This window comes from Delphinapterus leucas, chromosome 15 (assembly GCF_059928025.1).
Source record: "Delphinapterus leucas isolate spDelLeu-1000000601 "Yukka" chromosome 15, BTC_Dleu_Yukka2, whole genome shotgun sequence".
NCBI classification, from domain to species: domain Eukaryota; kingdom Metazoa; phylum Chordata; class Mammalia; order Artiodactyla; family Monodontidae; genus Delphinapterus; species Delphinapterus leucas.
Window position 1 is genome coordinate 86674977 of NC_143143.1, and position 20252 is coordinate 86695228.

At 51.4% G+C, this 20252-nt stretch overlaps 1 protein-coding gene across 1 annotated transcript in view; it reads left to right on the forward strand.

Annotated features, from left to right (window-relative positions):
• The first annotated feature begins 9988 nt into the window (after window positions 1–9988).
• CDH4 (cadherin 4) overlaps window positions 9989–20252 on the forward strand; it is a 162793-nt gene continuing 152529 nt past the window's right edge. Inside the window, exon 1 of the mRNA XM_022597401.3 lies at window positions 9989–10510. Within this exon, the coding sequence (XP_022453109.2) occupies window positions 10337–10510 (174 nt within the window). The 5' untranslated portion in view covers window positions 9989–10336. The remainder of the gene's footprint in view (window positions 10511–20252) is intronic.

Genomic DNA, 20252 nt, shown 5'->3' on the forward strand with positions numbered 1-20252 from the left:
AGTCTGTGCCTTTTCCAGATTCTCAAGCAAATCCTGGGTGCCAGAGGACCCCGGTGGTAGGCGCTGGAATTCGTGGTGAGGAGGGCTGGCCCAGTGCCTGGTGGCCCAGCTTACTTGGCAGGAGCGGTTGGAGCCACGTGAGCCAGGCGGTGGCCTTGGGGGCACAAAGGACGGCCCCCAGCATCCTGGGGGAAAGGGGACCCTGAAAGCGGGCCAGGGCTGGGTAGGGGAGAACAGTCCTGCACACAGAGTGGAGGGGAGCGGGCAGGATGCAGGGCGGGATGGAACAGGCCTGGATGGCTGAGCCACAGACCACGCGGAGGGAGACCTGTGGGCAGCTCAGGTGGCCCCCCGTGGAGACACTTGTACCACCCAGGACGCCTCGGAGCCTGCACCCCACTGCAGCAGGGCTCCCTAAGGACCCACTTTCTCCCACGAAGTTAGAGGCTCTTCCACGCAGCTGGAGGCAACACAGTCTGTGTGCACAACACAGTGTGACAACACAGTCTATGTGCACACGTGAGACCTGGGGGTGACTGAGAAGACGTGGAAAATGCACGGAACCGATTGAGAAGGAATTGGCTCTGCTTTGCGCCCACATCGCTGCAACGGGAGTTTGGCGAAGAGGCACAGAGGAAAGTGTGGGGGGAAGACTCCTCGGGCCTGAGGTTTCCAGCAGATGCAGACCTGGCCCTGGTTCTTGCTGGAGCCTTCTAAGCAGATCGTGAAGGGACTCGGGTGAAGGGGCATGTGACTCCGCCTGTTCTCGGCCAAAGGCAGGGCCTCTTCAGGAAGGAAGGATCACATCATGGTTTGAACGCACATCAATTTTAAGTTTAAAGGCCCAGGTGAGATTCCAACCACGCTCATCCTCTTGGACACGTCCTCCGAGAGGCAGGGCACCCCCAGCCCCATCCTCGCGGGTGACGGGACTGGAGGGTGGCGGGCAACCTCTTGCCCGTGGTGCTAGGAGACGTGCCACAGCAGAGCAAGCCGACCCTGAGCACCAGCTCGGGGGTCCTCTAATGGGCGCACCCCCCTCCCCTGCCCCCGTGATCCGCGTCGGCCCCCGGGGGTGCCTGTCCCCCCCGCCCAGACTCGCGCCGTGTGGGGCTTCGCACAGACGTCCTGCTCATGGAGAGGGTCAGCAGGTACCCTCACACTTTGCTGGAAATGGCGCTTTGCCAGCTCGTGTCAGCAAATGTCCGCCTCGGGAATCTGTGCTGAGCAAAATGATGGCAGAAGAAAACAAGAAAACACAGCCAGCCACAGTCTCAGGCGTCCATCCTGGCCCCGGGGCACCTTCCTGAGGTCCAGGCGCACCCACGGCATCTGCCGGTGACCACACTCAGACCGGTTGCTCCGGGGTTCCGCCTGGTGGGCAGACCACTCCCGGGCTCAGTAGATGCAGGGTCTCCATCCATGACCGGCCTTCCCTGACTCCACAGGCAGGAGGGGTGGGGCTGATGCCTGTGTGCGGTCAAGGGAGGTGTCTGATTCGGATTGAGTGGAAAAGAGGCAAACGTAACAACTTTTTATGTATAAAATACACATTTCAGGAAAGAGTCTGGAAGGACAGCCAAGGATGCCAGTTACCTGGGGCTCCAGTGATGCCCCGTCCATCCCAAGGCTGCGGGGGGAGCAGCAATGCGGGGCCTGCGACAGCCCCTTCTCAGGGGGCTTCACAACCCCCTTCACAACCCCCGTGCCTGTCCCACATTAGTAAAACCCACTGAACCTCTGTCCGCCGCTTCTGATCACCGTGCACTAGCAGTTCTAAACAGTGTCCACCCCGCCCCTGGAGTGGACAGCACTGGAGTTGAATGAAGCTCTGGGGAGAAGGGACTCAACAGCTGAGATAAATCCAGGAAGGCTCCTCGGAGGAGGCGGCCCGCGTGGTAAAGGGTGTTGCAGAGCATTTCAGGCACGGGAAACTGAGTGCACTGAGGCTGAGCGCTTGGAGCATTTGGCCCACAGGGAGGGGATGAGCTATGGGAGAGTCAGGGTGCAAGTGAGCTTGGGGAGGCAGGTGGGGTGAGAACAGCCCACGAGTCCTCTCAGCTGCACCTGGAGGGCGTGGTCTTTGGGGCCACTGCGTTCAAGCTCTGCCTCCATCACTTTCTGGTTGGGAGACTGGAGGCCAGGGACGCCCCCTCTCCTCCTGGTTGCCCATCACTAGAGCAGAGGAGGATAAAGGTGGTCTCCTCCCTGGGGGTGGGCCGTGAGGGTAAATTTGAGGATACAGTGCAGCGAAAGGCTGAGCTCCGAGTAGGGCTCTCAGTGGCCACTTGACCGTTCTCCCCGTGGCTTTAGATACAGTCAGGCAGGGAGAGGGGTGCATCGCGTGCTTGGTGCCCACCTCCCTGAAGCCTAGGTCCCCCCCAGGGACAAGTCCTGTTTTGGAGAATCAGTGAGGGAAGAGGCATCCCTGGGGGCACTGTGCAAAGAGCAAGCCCCACCGGGGCTGTGCTCAAGGCCTCCTCTCGGCCTTTCTCACCTTCTGAAATGGCCCACACCCTGTCTGTGGAGTGTGTTTCTCTCTAAATAAATCCGCTTCTTACCTATCACTTTGTCTCTCACTGAATTCTTTCTGCACTGAGACATCAAGAACCTGAGCTTCATTAAGTCCTGAAACTAGGTGTGGGTTTGGGCTGGGTTCAAGTCCCACTCTCAGGTGCATGGTTTCAAAGGCTCAAGTTGATTCCCGCTGAAGCCTCACACTTGGCAGAGCCACTCAGGACACTCAGTGGAGGATAAGCCGTGTTTATTCAGAATACTCATGGATCTTAGTGGAATTACTTCATTTTTGAGTCTTGACTTCCCTATCCCATCTTTGCTCCCTTTTGAACTCCACAGCAGGTCCACCAATAATGAGGCCAACCCCGGGGAGGACCCAGAGGCCCTGTATATCACGATGCTCCACAGGGAAGATGGTCCAATCCTGAAGGTGCCTTTGATTCCAAATCTCCTGCCACAAGCAGAAGCCAGGGAGCACAGTGGGGGATGTGGTTCAGATCAGGCGATCTCTGAGCGGATTGGTGTGATTCTGTGCACAGAGCCCTGGTATGAGGTCAACTCGATTTATGGGTTTCACTGCTCAGATCACTCTATAACTACATGGTAACAGAAAGTACAGAGAATTCAGTAAAAGCCACCGTGGGGTCCATAGAGGGGAAGTGGGGTGGGTGAGGAAAAAAAAAAAAAAAAAAGGCCTCCTCTCCAGCCCTGACCTTTACCTGAAGCATGTGCTGCCCCTGGGGCTGCCCTGGTCTCCCCTGGCTGCCCAGCCCCTGGCCGGTGCCCGGAGCGTGGAGACGCAGTGAGTGGGGGATGATGGACGGAAGGAGGGAGGGAGGGAGGCTGACTCCGCCGGGTGAACGTATTTACTCCTCAGCACAGTGCCAGCTACAAGCTCACCTCTGGCTCATTTGATCTTTCTCAGCGCAACTAACAAGAAAAATAATTTAAAAAGCAAAAGGGGGGACTTTCAGCACCATGGTGCACGTCTCCAGTATGCCAGACTCGGGGAGGCACAGCCCCCTGCCCCCGTGAACGTCAGCAGGCTGCCGCCAATGCGGAAGCAGACGCGGGTGTCACTCACGCCTGTTCGCAGCATGCCGTCCCCTCGTTCTTCTCACGGAGCGAGCAATTAAAAATGATGAGGGTAGAGGGTTAAATGTAAACCCTCTTGGTGGGGGAGCCGCCGGGCTTCCTTTCATGGGTGCCGCACGTTCTCGGCAGACGCTGTGGATAAGCATGGCTGCACCTGTCTGCTGCCAGCCAGCGAGATGGGCGCGGGGGAGAGAAAAATTTTCTAAGAAAGGGCTTTGCACCGTCCTGGGAAAAGGAAAGAAGCGGGTCTCTGCTGTTTAGCCGAGGGCCTAATTATGGTGCTACACAGGCAGAGTAGCGAATCGGCGTGATCTTCATATTTCAGAACTGGTCGGAGCCAGGACACCCCGTGCCGCAGATTCTAGCACGTGGACTGCAGAGTTTTCACTTATGAGGTGTGCACACCAGCTGCAAACGTTAGGAATGCACAAAATTCTAAGGAAAACAGGCTTGCCGCACGCTTTGCATTTTGGGCATCAGTTAACTAGATATTAAAAGTGCCCAGGGCCCTGATGGAGAGCGCTGATGTCTGTAACGGCTCTGGGCCTGCGTATCGCTGGGGCACATTCTACAGTGTCATCTTCTCTCAGCAAATTCAGTTTGCTCATCGATAAAATGAGGGGCTGGAGGAGATGATCTCTGGGGCGCCTTCCAGTCCTGACATCCTAGAGGCTTGTGACACTCCTAGGAGGCGCTGGAGACCCGGTGAAGCTCTCTCGGGTCCCCGCGTGGTGCGGTACCCAGCACACAGACACGCAGCACGTGAAGGCACGCAGGCAGCTTCCAGGATGGCAGCTCAGAGCCCCGCTTCGTGAAGCCTTCATCTCCCTCCCGGGCCCCAGAGCGCTCTCCCCACCTCTCCTCCGACGTCAGCATTTCCCCGTCTCTTTGGCCTGCACTTGGGCTGGGAGGGGAGAGGCCGTGGGGAGGGGAGCTGGGGTCGTGGATCACAGCTGTTTCCAGGGAGGTTTTGTGAAGCTCCGGGCACGTGGGGCCTGGGGGGGGGCTGGGGGTCTTGAGGGGCAGGAAGCTGAGGCCGCCCTTCTCCCTGTCCTTCCAGCATCCAGGAGGCAGGGGCTCAGGGAGGCCCTGGAAACTGCTTCAGGGTAAAATTCACGTACATAAGTTTCACCACTTCAAGTGAACAACAATGCCGTGGCGCTTAGTACGTTCACATGCTGAGCAGCCGTCAGCTCCCTCTGGTTCCAAAACTTCTTGTCACCCCAAAGGAGACCCCGTGCCCATGAGCAGTCACTCGACAGCCCCCGGCCACCACCCAGCTGCATCTGTCTACGCCAGCCGCAGCACCAGCCCTCCCGGATGGGCAAGGGCCATGGTGACGGCCACCAGGAGGCCCCACAGTCAGCAGACAGCACCCTTGGGGGATAAAGGGAGACCCACAGGGACGCAGCCGCACCCAGCGGATGACCCACGGGAGGCTCCCTCGGGGGCCCCAGGACCAGTTCGGGGTGGCTGCAGTGTCCTGAGGTTTTGCCGGCACTGCTGGACTTGTCTCCTCTCCCCCTGCCCCGCAGGGTCTCCCTGCGCCGCCTCCCTGGTGATGCATCGTTGCTGGGTGTGTGGCTGAATCACCTGGTTGAGGACCCTCCCTGGATTCCTTGCTTTCTTTGTCTTCCTTTTCCCCTTCTTTTCCTGGCTCTTGAATTTCTCTCTCCCAAGCAGAAGTGTGTGCAGGAGTCCTGTGATCCACTGTAGCTAAATTTGGAGGACGTACTTCTGAAGTCACAGCGGTGGACCCCTACCTCAGTTCACTGGGTGTTTTTATGGCTGGAAAAGGCTACGACCCTCTCTTAACATTGGCCCCCAAGGGAGGCCGTCACATCCGCTCAGGACGCCTCCTCAGCCCCAGAGGCTGCTGGACCTTCCTAGAAACCCCTGGAGTGACACGGAGGCCCTTCCCTCCTGGCGGGGAGTTCCCTAACCCTGCCCATCTCTTGGAGTCTGCAGGTCATCCCACTGGCTGAGGACCTTCCTGTGCACTTGTTTTGACTCTTGTTCACCCCAACAGCCTGGCTCCCGTCACACTGGCTCTGAGTCCTTGACACCCCACACTCCCTCTGCTCAGGACCTTTGCACGTGCCGCCGTGTGGCCTGGAAAGCTCTCCCCTGCCCAAGCTCTCCTCTTGCATCCCTCGGTGCTCAGCAGAAGCACCAGGACCTCATCCTCGGGAAGCCCTCCCGCCGCACGTCTGGGTCAGGCTCTCTCAGAACCGGCCTCCTTCCTTCACGCAGAGCCCCCTGCCCCCCGCCAGCCCCTGGGAGCCACATCTGCAGTGTGACAACTCACTCCCGCTCTGAGCTCCATCTGACGATCACTGTGCTTTTTGCTGACTGTTGTGTCCATAAATCAACACGAATGGATGGATGTTGGTGCCCCGGGAGCTGTGCGTGTGCAGCTGCCTTCACCACAGGGCAAGGGGTTCCACCAGGGGCAGAATCGGGGGGCAGCCCTGGGGCAGGGGAGGCCACGGGGGTTCCAGCAATAACTCAGTGGGCCCTCAGGGGACGTGTCGGCAGGGACACCAGGATGACAGACAGAGACTAACATTTACGCAGCGCGAAGGAAAATGCATCTCAATGACAGATGGCCAGCCAGGTGCGCCCCTGCCCTTTATCTGGATGGGCAGCGCCCCAGCCCGAGGACGGCCAGCCCAGACTGCCGATCAGCCTCAGCTCTGCTTTCCCGATTTCCCGGCGAGGGGTGAGGGAGGGGAGGCCCCCTGGAAGACGGAATCCTGCACGTAGTTGATTTCCTGGTGCTCAGGCCTTCCCACCGTGTCCTGCTGGACGCTTTCCTGGGCGTTGGTCTCTCACGTGTGCTCCTCGAATAGCCATCGACGGTGCTGTTGCCGCTCTAAATGCTGGGCCTTTTCAGCGTCGAGTCACATTTCAGGAGCACGGCAGACGCGGGCGGGTATCCATTCTTCTCTGGACGGCTTCTCGGGATGAACAGGGCTTGGAACTGGAATCCGTCCTGTCCGAAGGGACAGGCGGGCGCTGGGGGCCAGGCCTGGGCTGGGGAGGGGGAGCCAGCCCCCAGTTGTGCGAGAGGGTCAGAATGCCAAGTGCTGGCTGACCCCACGCACCCCGCAGGGCTCCCCTCCCCACCCCTTGGGCCGGCCCCTCTTGGTGACCCCGTACAAGCCTGTGTGATTCCACCATCTGTGCTGCCATTTCCCAGTCACCTCCCACCCGGAGCCTCCGCTCTGCGTTCCCAGGTAGATCCCCAGAGCCAGGCACCAGGGGGCCCATCAATGTTTGTGGGATGAACAACCTCGTGTGACCTTGGCCCAGTGCTCTGCTCCCTGTCTCCTCAGGTGGGTAACATGGGTACTGGCCGGAGCGCAAGACAAGCTGTGTTCATCCAGCCTCTACACTGCGCTGGCCCCGTCCATCCTTTGCGGCTGCTCCCAGAGGCCTGTGCTCAGAGAGGCCACTGCTGGTCGGGTCACACACCTGGCGTCCCAGCCCCATCCCGAAGGGGCCTGCCGGTGTGGGCATGGCTGCAGCACACACCTGCGCCCGGAGCTCACGCTTGCCCTCCTCCTCGGCAGGCCTCCCGGGACCCCGCCCTCGGGCAGGTGTGCTGAGTCCTGCCCCCAGGGCCCAGCCGGCCCCCCCCCCCCGCCCCCCGCGCTGGCTGCCCAGGGGCCACGGCCGCCACCCCTCCGAGGGGACGAGGCAGCGGGGGCTGTGACTGTGTGTGTTTAAACAACTGGACCTGATTTCTCTCGGGAGTCCTCCCATCTCTTGTCACGTTTGTTTAAAACTAGTGGAAGTAGTTAGCAAGCCGCAGAGACGCACAGCGGGGCTGGGCGGTGGGTGACGAGCTCCCGGCAGGCCCCACATCCCGGCCTCGGAGGGAAGGAGGTTCTGTCTCCCTCCAAGCAGATCTCCTCTGGTGGAGCCTGAAGGAGGTTGTGAGCCCGGGGCCTGCACATCCAAGCAGGCATTTTCTCCCCACGAAGTGTGGAAGACCTTCTCGGACCCTCATGCTGGGACCACAGCACCCGGCCTGGCCCGCACAGGAGCTTGTGAGCATGCGACGGCGTGGCAGCACCCTTGCCCCTAAAAGAGGACGACGTTTAACCTGCAGAGATAGAGGCAGACTCCAGAAATAAAAAGGAAACAAGAGGAGGAAAGTGGGTTGCAGAGGAAACAAAGATAGAAAATTGGGCAGAAAGTGCTAAGGTTGGTAAATGCCTCAGCACTGCTAGGTCCCAGCTACCACGTTGCCTCTGAGCTTCCTGGTGGCCAAAGCGAAGAGGGAAACTGCCTTGGGGCAATTCACCAGAAAAAGGCAAATGGGCTTCTGGGTGACAGGAACCGTTCCTGCCCCAAGACCTCAGACGCGTCTCTGGAGAGTCTGCCCCTCAAGTGCTCGCTTCCCTTTTTTTTTTTTTTAACATCTTTATTGGAGTATAATTGCTTTTCAATGGTGTGTTTCTTTTGTACAACAAAGTGAATCAGCTGTATGTATACATATATCCCCATATCTTCTCCCTCTTGCGTCACTTCCCATTTTTATGGCAAGACATCGTGTTTGTAACCTGAGCAGTGTTTGCACATTGAGAAATTTAAACCCACGTTCCTCAGGGTTTCAAACGGGAGATCACTTATTCAGAGCTAAAGTGCCATGAACGCCCCTGGTGTCTCAGAAGAACAAACCTTCCTGATCTTTCCCTCTGAAAGAGAGACACAGCCCAGGCGCGCACAGGAAGGCACTGTTCTGAATTCCCTTCCTTCTGGAAAGCTGGCACCCCAGCACCGCGGGCACTCGGAACGGCCCCCATCTCCCCACAGGCACCTTCCAGCTCCTGCTTCCTCACTGACGAGGGCTCGGAGTCTCAGACGTGATGGTGAAACCAACCTGTTGGGTTGAGCCGATCAGCCAAGCCTCAGTCACACTGAAGCTGGAGGCTGGGTTCCACGTTGTCCCAAAGCCCCCATGCCTCCTCGCGTGGAGGGCCCGAGTCAGACCCAGGCTTGAAAGATGTTAAGAGCAGCTGCGAGGAGAGGCCCAACTTTATCATCATAGGTCACGTCTGGTGGTGCCACCTTTAATGTCCTGAGGGCTCCCGTCCACTGAGGACATCTGTCCCCTGCAAGGTCCCAGGCTCCTGTGGACGGTACTCCGACCTTCCTGTTGGGGCAGCTCCTACGAGGGTGATTTTTTTCTCTGACAGCAATGTCCACATTTCCCTCAAATGCCACCAAAGCTATGCGCCTATTTTTTAAAAAAATACAACTACACCATCACTTAATCCTGAAGAAACTCAAACCCTCCCACTACTGTCCAATCCCATTCATGTTGTCAGAAATTTTCTTTCAGAGCACAAAGGACTTATTCATGTACTTTGTGCTAATCTCCCGGCAATCATAGAACTGTCATTTTTATCTTTGTCAGTGACAGTTGGGCATCAGAAATAATTGATCCACTCCGTTTTTTGCTGATTTTAATTTGTTTACCGACAGGGAGGACAGGACTACAAAGGCAGTTTGGAATTTTCCTGTCACTTGAAAAAGAATGTGATTATCCCCCCACTAGGGGGGCATTTCCCTGGAGCCACAGCCCACTCCTCACCTTGGTTGCCCTCGTCCACCCGAGGACCCCTGTCTGTGAGCTCTGGAGTCTGTACACACACGGAAATGTCTGGTTTCCTCACATTTAAAAACATTTTTATATTAAACCCACACGTGGGGATTGCTGGGGACTGGGGAGAGTCTGAAGTAAAGGAGCTGAAACAAGGGAACGTTCTGTTATTTATTATTTCAAGGCAGCCAACAATAAAAGGTGAACGCAGGGGCAAACACTTATCAAACCTAACAGTGAGGAGCTCTTTTTAGTTTCTCGAATAAATAGTAATTAAATCACGTAAGCTGTAATTTCATGACAGTGAAATTGCTTAAAAAAACCAATCGTCCCACCGTGATTGCTGAGATACCCACACTTCTATAAACACCAGGTAACTTTATCCGTCGTTTGTATCAACAGAATGTGACACTGGCTGTTGGCGCCTCATAATTCACCACATTAGGTGGCAGCTGCAAGAGCACACATGTGAAAAAGGCACTAATGTGATGCCGGTGAATGCGCGGCTTCCGAGATGTCTTTTCCTGCAGGGGGTTTACAAACAGTCCAGGTGATGGAGTCAGTGGGAGAGGCTGACAATTCACTGCCTAATTACTGTTTGGGAAGCACAGCAAAGTACCTGCCCTGCAGTGGCAGTAGACCATCCGCCTTCCACGCCTGCTTCCAAGTCACCGAGAAAGCTCTCGGCTGCCCCAAGGTGACCAGGGAATTGGTTGAGGGTAAAGAAACTCCTCCCCCCGCATGGCTCAGACTCAGGTGGAACCCAAAGTTGATAGTGACCGGGAGACGCGTTTGCAGAAATGAGAGCAGCTGTGTTTCAGAGAGAATGAACATGCATTCATTGCTTTGGGTCGATGTTCCTTTTTCTAAGGCCTCAGCTAATTCCCTACGGGGTAGAGATAAAACCCAGTACCTGAAGGTCGAAAAGTCAATTAAATCACCACTTTCTCGAAGCTCATTAGAGACCAAGGACCCGCTGCTGGAAATAAGCTGTGAGTGGGCGCCTGCCCGCCAGGCTGGTCCCCAGCGCCCTGACCTTCTCCCCCTCCTCTTGCAGTCAAGTTCAGCAGCTGCCTGGGGACCAAGGGGACACACTATGAGACCGACAGCATGGACTTCAAAGTCGGGGCTGACGGGACGGTCTTCGCCACCCGGGAGCTGCAGATCCCCTCCGAGCAGGTGGCCTTCACCGTGACCGCGTGGGACCGCCAGACGGCCGAGCGCTGGGACGCCGTGGTACGGCTGCTGGTGGCCCAGACCTCACCCACGCGCTCCGGACACAAGGTAAGGTGTGACTACATGCGGGGCGGCGGGGAGGCTGGGTAGGGGTCCTTCCTCCTTCAGGTCACCGAGCAGAACCTCTGCAGAGGCTGACACTTGAGTGGGCGGCGTGGGCTGGGAGGGGGACCCCTGACCTCCCACCTTCCAGACAGGGCTGCCCACAGGCTCCACCCCCACTGAGTGTAGTGCACAGCTGTCAGCACCCTTTTTCGGACAAGGGCCCCACAGCTCCGCTTCTCACCGGGCGCCTCTCCTGCCTGAGGCTTGTAGCCCACCAGCCCCGGAGGCTCCCAAGACCCAGAGGGACAAGAAGTAAGACAGAGGCCATGTGGCTGGCCTTGCGAGGTGGCCAGAGTAGCTGGCGTGAGACTGATTCAGAGAGAGGGAAATGGGGAGGGGGGGGAGGGGGAGGGAGAGGGAGGGGGAGGGATGGCACCCTTCACGTAGACACACACCAGCCACTGTCACCGGCCTCTGCAGCCCTCCCTCCAGCTTCACCTCTGACTCGGTTGCGTGGCCCTGTTGACCGGACAGGAGGGGTGAATTCACTTCCCCTGGTCCTGAAAGGCCTCTCAGCCCCACACCACAGGCCCCAGAAATCCAGGACCAGACCCCTCAGCCCCCAGAAATCCCCACATTAGGTTACCCGTGTCTGAGGGGGACCAGGTCTGCTTACCTCTGCCCGTCCCGTGTTTCGGCAGCTGCGTTGGCCTCCGCGTGAGGGCTCCCCGGTCAGCAGAGAAGTTGCTGCCCAGCTGACCTGCATGACGGGTCCAGCTACACATGTCCACCTACATGAAGGGTGGACCCATGGGGAGGGAGACGCCCTTACAGTCAACAGGAGGCCTCAGGGTCATCAGTGTTATGATGTGTGTGGGTTCACCAGCAAAAGAAACACACTGGTTAAAGCAGGACAGGCCATCGGGGACAGCATTTGTGGGTATTCCCTCGGAAAAGGGTTCGAGGGAAGTAGAGGGTTAGACCAAGTTGACCAGATCCCTTTCTGCAAATTTGCCCAGAACCTCACAGGACTAAAGGGCTCAGTGAACCTCAGTGGGAGACAGTCTGCAAGTTTCCCCAAACCTATTTGACCAAGGAACCTTCTAAATGGGACATCTTACAAGGCAGGTGTTCCGAGGAACCCACTTTGGTAAACAGGGGCTGTGTTTCATGTGTCTTGTTAAACAACATAGAGGTGGTTTTGGTGAGAAAAGGGAAAGTGGTGACTCGGTGGATAGCCTTATCTTGGTGGTGAGCTGACCCCGTCGGGAAGGACGTCCTGAGTGCCCTCGTGGGTGTGCTGAACCAGGTGTTGAAACACGCTTCTAACGGGCGCCCCCCAGATCGTGAGCCTCACCTTGGGGATGTTGAAAACGCTGAGACAGATGGATGTGGTTTTCCATTCCTTCCCGAATGACCATGACAAATCACACCCTGGTGAGAGGGCAGCGTGGCCCACGCAGGGGCCCCTCCCTGTCGGCAGCCAGGCCAGGGGCAGCAGTGGGAAGGCTTACATCCCTGACTGTGATGCAAAAACTGCGCCTTGTGGGCAAGGAGTAGGGCTCCCTAACGCCCGTGGATGGCCTCAGACAAAAGGTATTAATTAAAAATATAGGGACTTCCCTGACGGTCCAGTGGTTGAGACTTTGCCTTTCAATGCAGGGGGTGTGGGTTTGATCCCTGGTTGGGGAGCTAGGATCCCACGTGCCTCGCGGCCAAGAGACCAAGACATAATACAGAAGCAATACTGTAACAAGTTCAGTAACGACTTTGAGGATGGTCCACGGCAAAACAACTTTAAAAAAGTAAAAAGAAGATAAAAATAACGACACCTTTTGTCAGGCATGGTAATGAAGCAATTTCTGATGCAGTTAATCCCCTAATCCCCCAAAAAGGGTGACTTCAGTTAGTCCTTAGGACACGGGAACCTCCAACCCCACAGCAGGCAGGCCCGAGAAGCACCCCATCTGCAGATTCCACATCCCAGGCCCAGAGCACCCTTGGGGCTGACTTTGTGGGGTTACACCCTGAGCACATGAAACGTGACCCTGTAGGTGGTGAGCAGAGTCTCTGCAGCCCACCTGACCCAGTCCTTCCCTGTTTATTTCATGTCCCCTTCGTTGCTGATGGCTCCCTGCTTCCTCCTTCTTCAAATCCAAAGAGCCCTGCCCTGACTTTCTAGGACCCCACCTAGACCCTGCCCTAAGTGCGTCCATATTGATCCTCACAACATCTCCAGAAGTGGGCGCTGTCACTGTCCCCACTTTACAGGTGGGGAAACAGAATCATGTGACTGCAACCTCTTTGCTGCATGGGAGAACCGATGTTCTGGAAAGGAGTGAAAAAACGACTTTCTAGGGACAGCTGAGCCCGGCATCGTAACGGAGCCTGGCTGCCCTGGATTGTCAGTTTGAATCGAGGCTTCTCCAGCTTACTGGCTGACGTTCTAGGACAAGCATACAACCTCCCTGACGTTTACTGCTCTCGAAAATGGGACAGCTGTGTTACCTACATCCTATCCAAGGGTTGTTGAGAGGATTATGTGAGATTATGTGAGGTCAGGCAGGGTGCAGGCTCTATAAGAGCCCTGTCCCCAAAGAGGCAAAACATAGTTGCTCTTATTGCTGTCGTTGGCATGGTCCCAGCCCTCTGCGTCACGTGCTCATCATGGCCACTGGGCCCTCACCAGGGTGGTGCTGGGGGGACAGGGAGGAGGGTCTGTGTTGGACACCAGGTCACTCAGTTGATGTGCCCTTACAGAGACCAGTGCCAACCTTTGAATAATGTCACTCTGTGTAAATGGGTTAAGGTGATGCCAGATTGCTGGTGTCCTTGGTCACCGGCCAGAAGCAAACGTAACTCTTCTCCAGTGGAAGGTATCATATACCAGACCTCAGATTACATCTCCTTTTATATACAATGTCCAGCACTCAACTGAAAATGACTGGAGGGACAAAACAAGGTAAATAAAAATCGAGAGGAGGAGCAGATGACAATCAAAGACCCACAGGGCTCCAGGTAGTAGAGTTATCAGACACAGACTTTATCATAATTGTGCTCACTGTCTTTGAGCACATTAAATGCAAGATTTTGACAGAGGATTGGAAGATTAAAAAAGAATTAATTGGGCAGTTTAGGACTGAAAAATATAACAAACAAAATTAAGAGCTCAATGGACAGATATATCTGCAGATTAGACACAGTTGAAGAGAAGATTAATGAAGCAAAAAACATCAGAAGAAACATTCAGGCCAAAGTGTAAGGAGATATCCAGAGAGAAAACACAAAGGAAAGAGTAAGAGGTATTGGGAAAATGGTAAGAAGTTCTAACATGAGTATGTTTGGAATATGAGGGGGAGAGATAAAATGGAGCAAAAGTAATATATGAAAAAATATCGGCAGAAAATATTCCAAAACTGGCAACAGACATCCAGGCATAGATTCAAAAAGCCCTGTGAACTCTAAACAGGATAAATATAAAGAAAACTGCACTTAGGCACTTTCTTAGTCCATTCAATAGGCTATAACAAAATACCATGGACTGGGGGGCTTACAAACAATAGAAATTCATTTCTCGCTCTTCCGGAGGCTGGAGGTCTGAATCAGAGTGGCACAGGGTCAAGTTCCCATGAGGGCCCTCTTCCAGATTGCTGCCTTCAGACTTATATCCTCACATGGCAGAGAGCAAAGACAGGAGGCCAGCTCACTCACAACTCCTGTAAGGACACTAATCCTGTTATGGAGACTCCATCCTGATGACCTCCCTTAATCCTAATCGCCCCCGAAAGGCCTCACCTCCTAATATCATGCCATTGGGAGATAGGGTTTCAACAAAAGAATTTTGGGAGGACACAGTCCACAATAGGCATTTTAAGATAAAATAGTTGAAAGCAAAAGTCAAGGAGAAAATCTTGGAAGCAAACAGAAAAGACAGAGTTTCTTTGAAAGAGGAATAATTCGATGTAAAACTGACTTCTCAACAGGAACTATGGAGGTTAGAAGACAATGAAATGATATTTTTTAAAGTGCTAAAGAAAATAGAATTCTATTATTCAGTAAAATGTCCTTCACAGAGCAAAGGTGAATAAAGACATTTTTAAACAAATAAAAACTGAAAGAATCTGTCACAAGTTGTGTTCTTCAGGCAAAAATGAGATGATTTGAAGTAGAAAACCAAGAATGAGAAGATTAAGTAGATGGGAAAATACCAGTGTATAATTACAGGATAATGTTTTGTGGGATGTAAAGAAGATGACTCAAATTCATGACAAGAATGGCCTAGATTTTGAGAAAGGATAAATGGAGTCAAAGGGATCTAGGATGCTTGTGTTGTCCTGGAAGACGATGGAAATATCAAACTAATATTATACTTGGATGAGACACATCATTAAGAGCCATAGTGATGGATACCTTACTTTAAGGTGCATGTGAAACACTGACCACGATTGACCATAGTCTAGGTCCAAAAGTAAATCTTAACTTCAGGAGTTACCTAAAGTCTACATAGTGTCTGAACTAGCACTAAATTGATAAAAATGTATCTATTATAAAGACATATTTATTTCTCTTGGAATTTTCATATAATTCTAACACTACCGTATATGAAGGTCTTATGCTATAGCTGGATAATTTAGTATTAGTAACACAGCACTGGGCAGGGGACAGCTAAATTCTCCCTCCATTCTAGATGTATTTCTTGTTTATTGTCACCTTTTTAGTCTTCATATTTAGGCAGTATTTTTTAAAACACCCTTACATAACATAATTTGTCATTTTCCCCGGTAATCCATGTGAATTTTCAAATAAACATGCTTCTTAAACAATAAAAAATAGTCATAGGATTAAGTTCTAACATAATAGATAGAAAATAGAATAAGAAAACCTATCAATCCAAAAAAATGCAAGGAAAGAAAAGTGAAATGATAGAATAGATGAGATATTTGTCTTTGACTCGGATGGTAGATTTACAAATATATTATTAATTATAGTAATTGAAAATAGATTCATTCATAATTAAAAGAAAATTGACAGGTTATATTTTTTAAAATCCAACTATATGCAGCTTACAAAAGATGCATCTAAAAAGTATAAGGATAAAAAACAAATACCGTATGCTAACACATACGTGGAATCTTAAAAAAAAATGGTCATGAAGAACCTAGGGACAGGATGGGAATAAAGACGCAGACCTACTAGAGAATGGACTTGAGGACATGGGGAGGGGGAAGGGTAAGCTGGGACAAAGTGAGAGAGTGACATGGACATATATACACTACCAAATGTAAAACAGATAGCTAGTGGGAAGCAGCCGCATAGCACAGGGAGATCAGCTCTGTGCTTTGTGACCACCTAGAGGGGTGGGATAGGGAGGGTGGGAGGGAGGGAGACGCAAGAGGGAGGGGATATGGGGACATATGTCTATGTATAGCTGATTCACTTTGTTATAAAGCAGAAACTAACACACCATTGTAAAGCAATTATACTCCAATAAAGATGTCGAAAAAAAAAGTATAAGGATAGAGAAAGTTGAAAGTAAAAGCATAGGGAGGGAAATACCATGCAAATACTAATCAAAAGGAAGTTGGTGACGAGGGCTCTGTTACTATAAGAATCAAATTTGTGTGCACTTGTAATATGACTTCAAAATATTTGAGCAAAAATTGATAGAACTAAAAGGAGAAATAAATAAGTATACAATCAATGGTAAATTTTAACAACTATCTCTGAGTAGGTAACAGAACAAGCAGACAAAATATCAGGAAGGAAACAGAAGATTCAGAGCACAGAGTTAAGAAGTCTGACCTTAGTGAGATGCACGTAAAACACAGAAACCGACCGCTGCTAATACAGATTCTTTTCAAGTGTACTCAGAACATTTACCAAACTTAGCCATAGGCTGAGCCTTCAAGCAAAATTCAGCACGCTTCCAAAGTTTAGAATCAAACATATTTGTGCTCTTACCTCAGAGCAATTAAGCTAGAAATCGATAACAAAGAAAAGAACTGAAAAATCCCCATAGATTTGGAGGTTAAGTAAGTGCCTTCTTATTAACCCTCGGGTAGGAAAGAAATCACGTGGAAATGAGGGAATATTCTGAACTGAGAAATAAAACTAGCTGGACGTAGCTGAAGCCACACCAGATAGAAACGCATAGCCTTACATACGTGCGTTAGAAGATAAAGGAAGCCGAAAATCAGTGATGTTAACGTTCATCTCAAGAAATTATAAAAAGAACAGGAAATGAAACACGTGTTTCCACACAAAGGAGAAGATAATGAAACAGAAAATAATAGAATCAACAAAGACAAAAGTTGGTTCTTTACTGAACTGTAGACTCAGGAAGAAAAAAAACCTGCAAATAACCTCTATCTGGAATGGAAAGGGGACGTCACGACCAATCGCACAGACATTAGAAAGGTCATTTGTGGGCATTATGTACAATTTATACCAATATATTTGAAAATATACGTGAAATGGATAACATTCTAGAATATAAAATTTACCGAAACTAACATGAGAGGAAAATCTGAACTGTTTTATTATTATGAACAAAATTTTAATTCAAATTTTTATCACAAAAAAATACCCACACCAGGATGGCTCCACTGGTAAGTTGTAACCAAGCTGTAAGGAGTTAAAACTCATCTTACAAGAGGGGTCACTTCCCCAACCAAATGGGCACCATGCTGAAACCAGCAAGAACCTTGCCCAAAGCCAGCACGAATCTTGAAAGAACAGTGAGAGAAAGGGTCATCACGTGCCAGTCCACTCATAAACAGATGGGAAAAAGCCGAAGCAAAATATTAACACACTCAAATTCAGCCATGTTTACATGGGATGTATAATGGCCACATTCGTCTGTTCCAAGAATGCGAGATTTGGTTTAACACTTAAAAGTTAACCCAAGTAGGTCAACACAGAATAGAGTAGACATCACATGATCACCTGAATACTGGCTGTTAAATTTAACTTCATTCAGGATGAAAATATTCAACAAGTTAGGAAAAGAAGAGACCATTCTTAATCTCACAAAGGGTGTCCACAGCAAACATTCAGTCTACAGTCGGAATATTCGAAGCCTTCCTTGACATCAGAAACAGGACAAGGACACTCTTACATTACACGCCAGAGCTTCAAGCCAGTGAGGTGAGGCAAGAAAAAGAAACTGGAATAAATAGAACTAGCGTTAATGTGTAGCTTATATAATTGTGAATGTAGAAAATCCGAAATAATCTGTAGATAAGTAACTGGAATTAATGAATGATGTTAGTTTAGCAAAGGCGCTGGATATAAAAGCAATTGCACCTCTACAGACCAGGAGTAAATAGTTAGAAAATAAAATCTGAACCAGACACCAATTACAATAGCATTAAAAATTATAGTTAGGGCTTCCCTGGTGGCGCAGTGGTTGAGAGTCCGCCTGCCGATGCAGGGGACGTGGGTTCGTATCCCGGTCCGGGAAGATCCCACATGCCGCGGAGCGGCTGGGCCCGTGAGCCATGGCCACTGAGCCTGCGCGTCCGGAGCCTGTGCTCCGCAACGGGAGAGGCCACAACAGTGAGAGGCCCGCGTACCGCAAAAAAAAAAAAAAAAAAAAATTATAAACCTAACAAAAAATTTTCAAGACCCTTACATATTACTGAGAACAATTAAAGATCTTTAAAAATAGAGGGATGTGCCCTGCTCATAACATAAGAGACTCAAAGTTGTGAGGGTGTCAGTTCTACCCAAAGGTTTCCATAGATTCAACACAATCCCAACAAAAATCCCAGCATGTTTTTTCTTTGCTTGTCTATAGAAGGGTTAAGAGCTGACTTTAAATTTTTAAATAGAAATACAAGGGGCCAAGAATAACCTAGAAGCACACAAAGATACGAGGACCTGGTGTTTCAGACATCAAGACTACAAGGAAAGCACACCACTACTGGCACGTGGGGCCCAACGTGGGCCGCCCTGTGCACTGCGGGGTGTTCAGCAGCATCCCCGGCCCCCACCCGCTAGAGGCCAGCAGCGCCCCAGCAACCCCGCTTGCACCCAAAGCTGTCTGCAGTCATTGCCAAATGCTCCCCAGGGGCAAAAACCGCCCCATCGGAGAACCACTGAACTACAGGAATTAAATGGTGTCGTTTGAGAGCAAAACAAATGGAACAGAATAGCAAGCCCAGAAAAAATACTTAATGTTTTAAAAAATCGTCTTCATGGAGGTTTAACTTTTATTCACCACAGTTCACCCACTTCACATACACGACTGGATGAACCTTGTCAGATGCACACGGTGCCGACACTTGATTTGAGTGGCACCAGATGGCAAAGGCCAGAAAGCTACAGCCCACAGGTCGCGTCTGACCTGCCGCCTGCCTTTTGATGGCCTGAAAGCTAAGAATGGTTTCTGTATTTTTAAATGGTTGTATAAGTGCCTGTATTAATATCCTCGACTTTGCTTCTTGGCCTACAAAGCCTAAAATATTTAACTCTCTGACCCTTTAACAAAAAGCCTGCTAAGCCCTGCTTAGAACAGTGGGTAAGGACTGTCTCTTCAATAAGTGATGCTGGGCCAGTCGGGTACCCTTAAGGGGAAAATGCGAAGTGACCCTGTACCACACTCCACACCCAAGATCAATTCCGGGTGGGCTGTAAATCTGAGTGTTCAAGACAAACCAAACAAATGGAAGAGAATATAGGAGTGATGTGGGGGGGAAGCTTCCTTATACACAACCCATGAAGCACGGGGTATCCAGGGCAGGTCGATGATTGGACCTGGTTACAAATAAGAATGTACTCATTAGAGCACACACTTAAGAAAGTGAAAAGATAAGCCAGAGCTGGAGAGAGGATATTTGTGACCCTTAATGTCTGACAAAGGAGGCACGTCCAGAATATATAAAGAGAGCCTCAAATCTCTACAGAAAGACAGATAACCTAATGATAGAAGGAAAAAGAACACAGGCTGTCCACCGAAGACAAGAGCCCGTGTGTGGATCAGTGTGAGGACCTGTCAGCCTCTGCAGGGCAATGCAGACTAAAGCCGAAAATCCACCAGGATGGCTAACCTTAGAAAGACTGGAAGTACCAAATATTGGTGAGAATGTGCAGAAGCTGGAGTTACCATGTGCTCTTGGTGGGCGTGCGTAATGGTGCAGCCTCTCTAGCAACAACGGGCGTTTTCATTGGAAGCTGAATATACGTTTGCCTGGTTGAAAGGAAAACCATTCCTCTTCTCACACTTCTGACACCAAAGGGGTAGGTTTTCCACCCCAGCCAGTTCTCTGACTTTCCGTGGACACCAACTGGGTGTTCTCTAATTTAATTCAGTTCTGACACTCGCAGCCCGGAGTCAGCGCAGACCCCGCATGCTCAGGGTTCAGTCCCAAAAGCCCACGCCCCTTCGGGCGTCAGTTACAAGTGGTGGGTCTCCAGGTTACTCGCTTCCGCCCGGCTCGGTTCCCACGACCCCCACCTCAGTTCAATAATTTGCTACGATGGGTCACAGAACTCGGGGCAACGCTCACTTACTATTCCTGGTTTACCATGAAGGATATTATAAAGGAACCAGAGGAGCATCAGATGAAGAGTTACTTAGGGCGAAGTCTGGAAGGATCTCAAGTGCAGGCGCTTCTATCCCTGTGGCGATGGGGTGCACCACCCTCCTGGCACATGGACGTGTTCACCAACCTCGAAGCTCTCCACACCCCAGAGTTTAGGGATTTTTATGGAGGTTTCATCACGTAGGCATGATCGATTAACT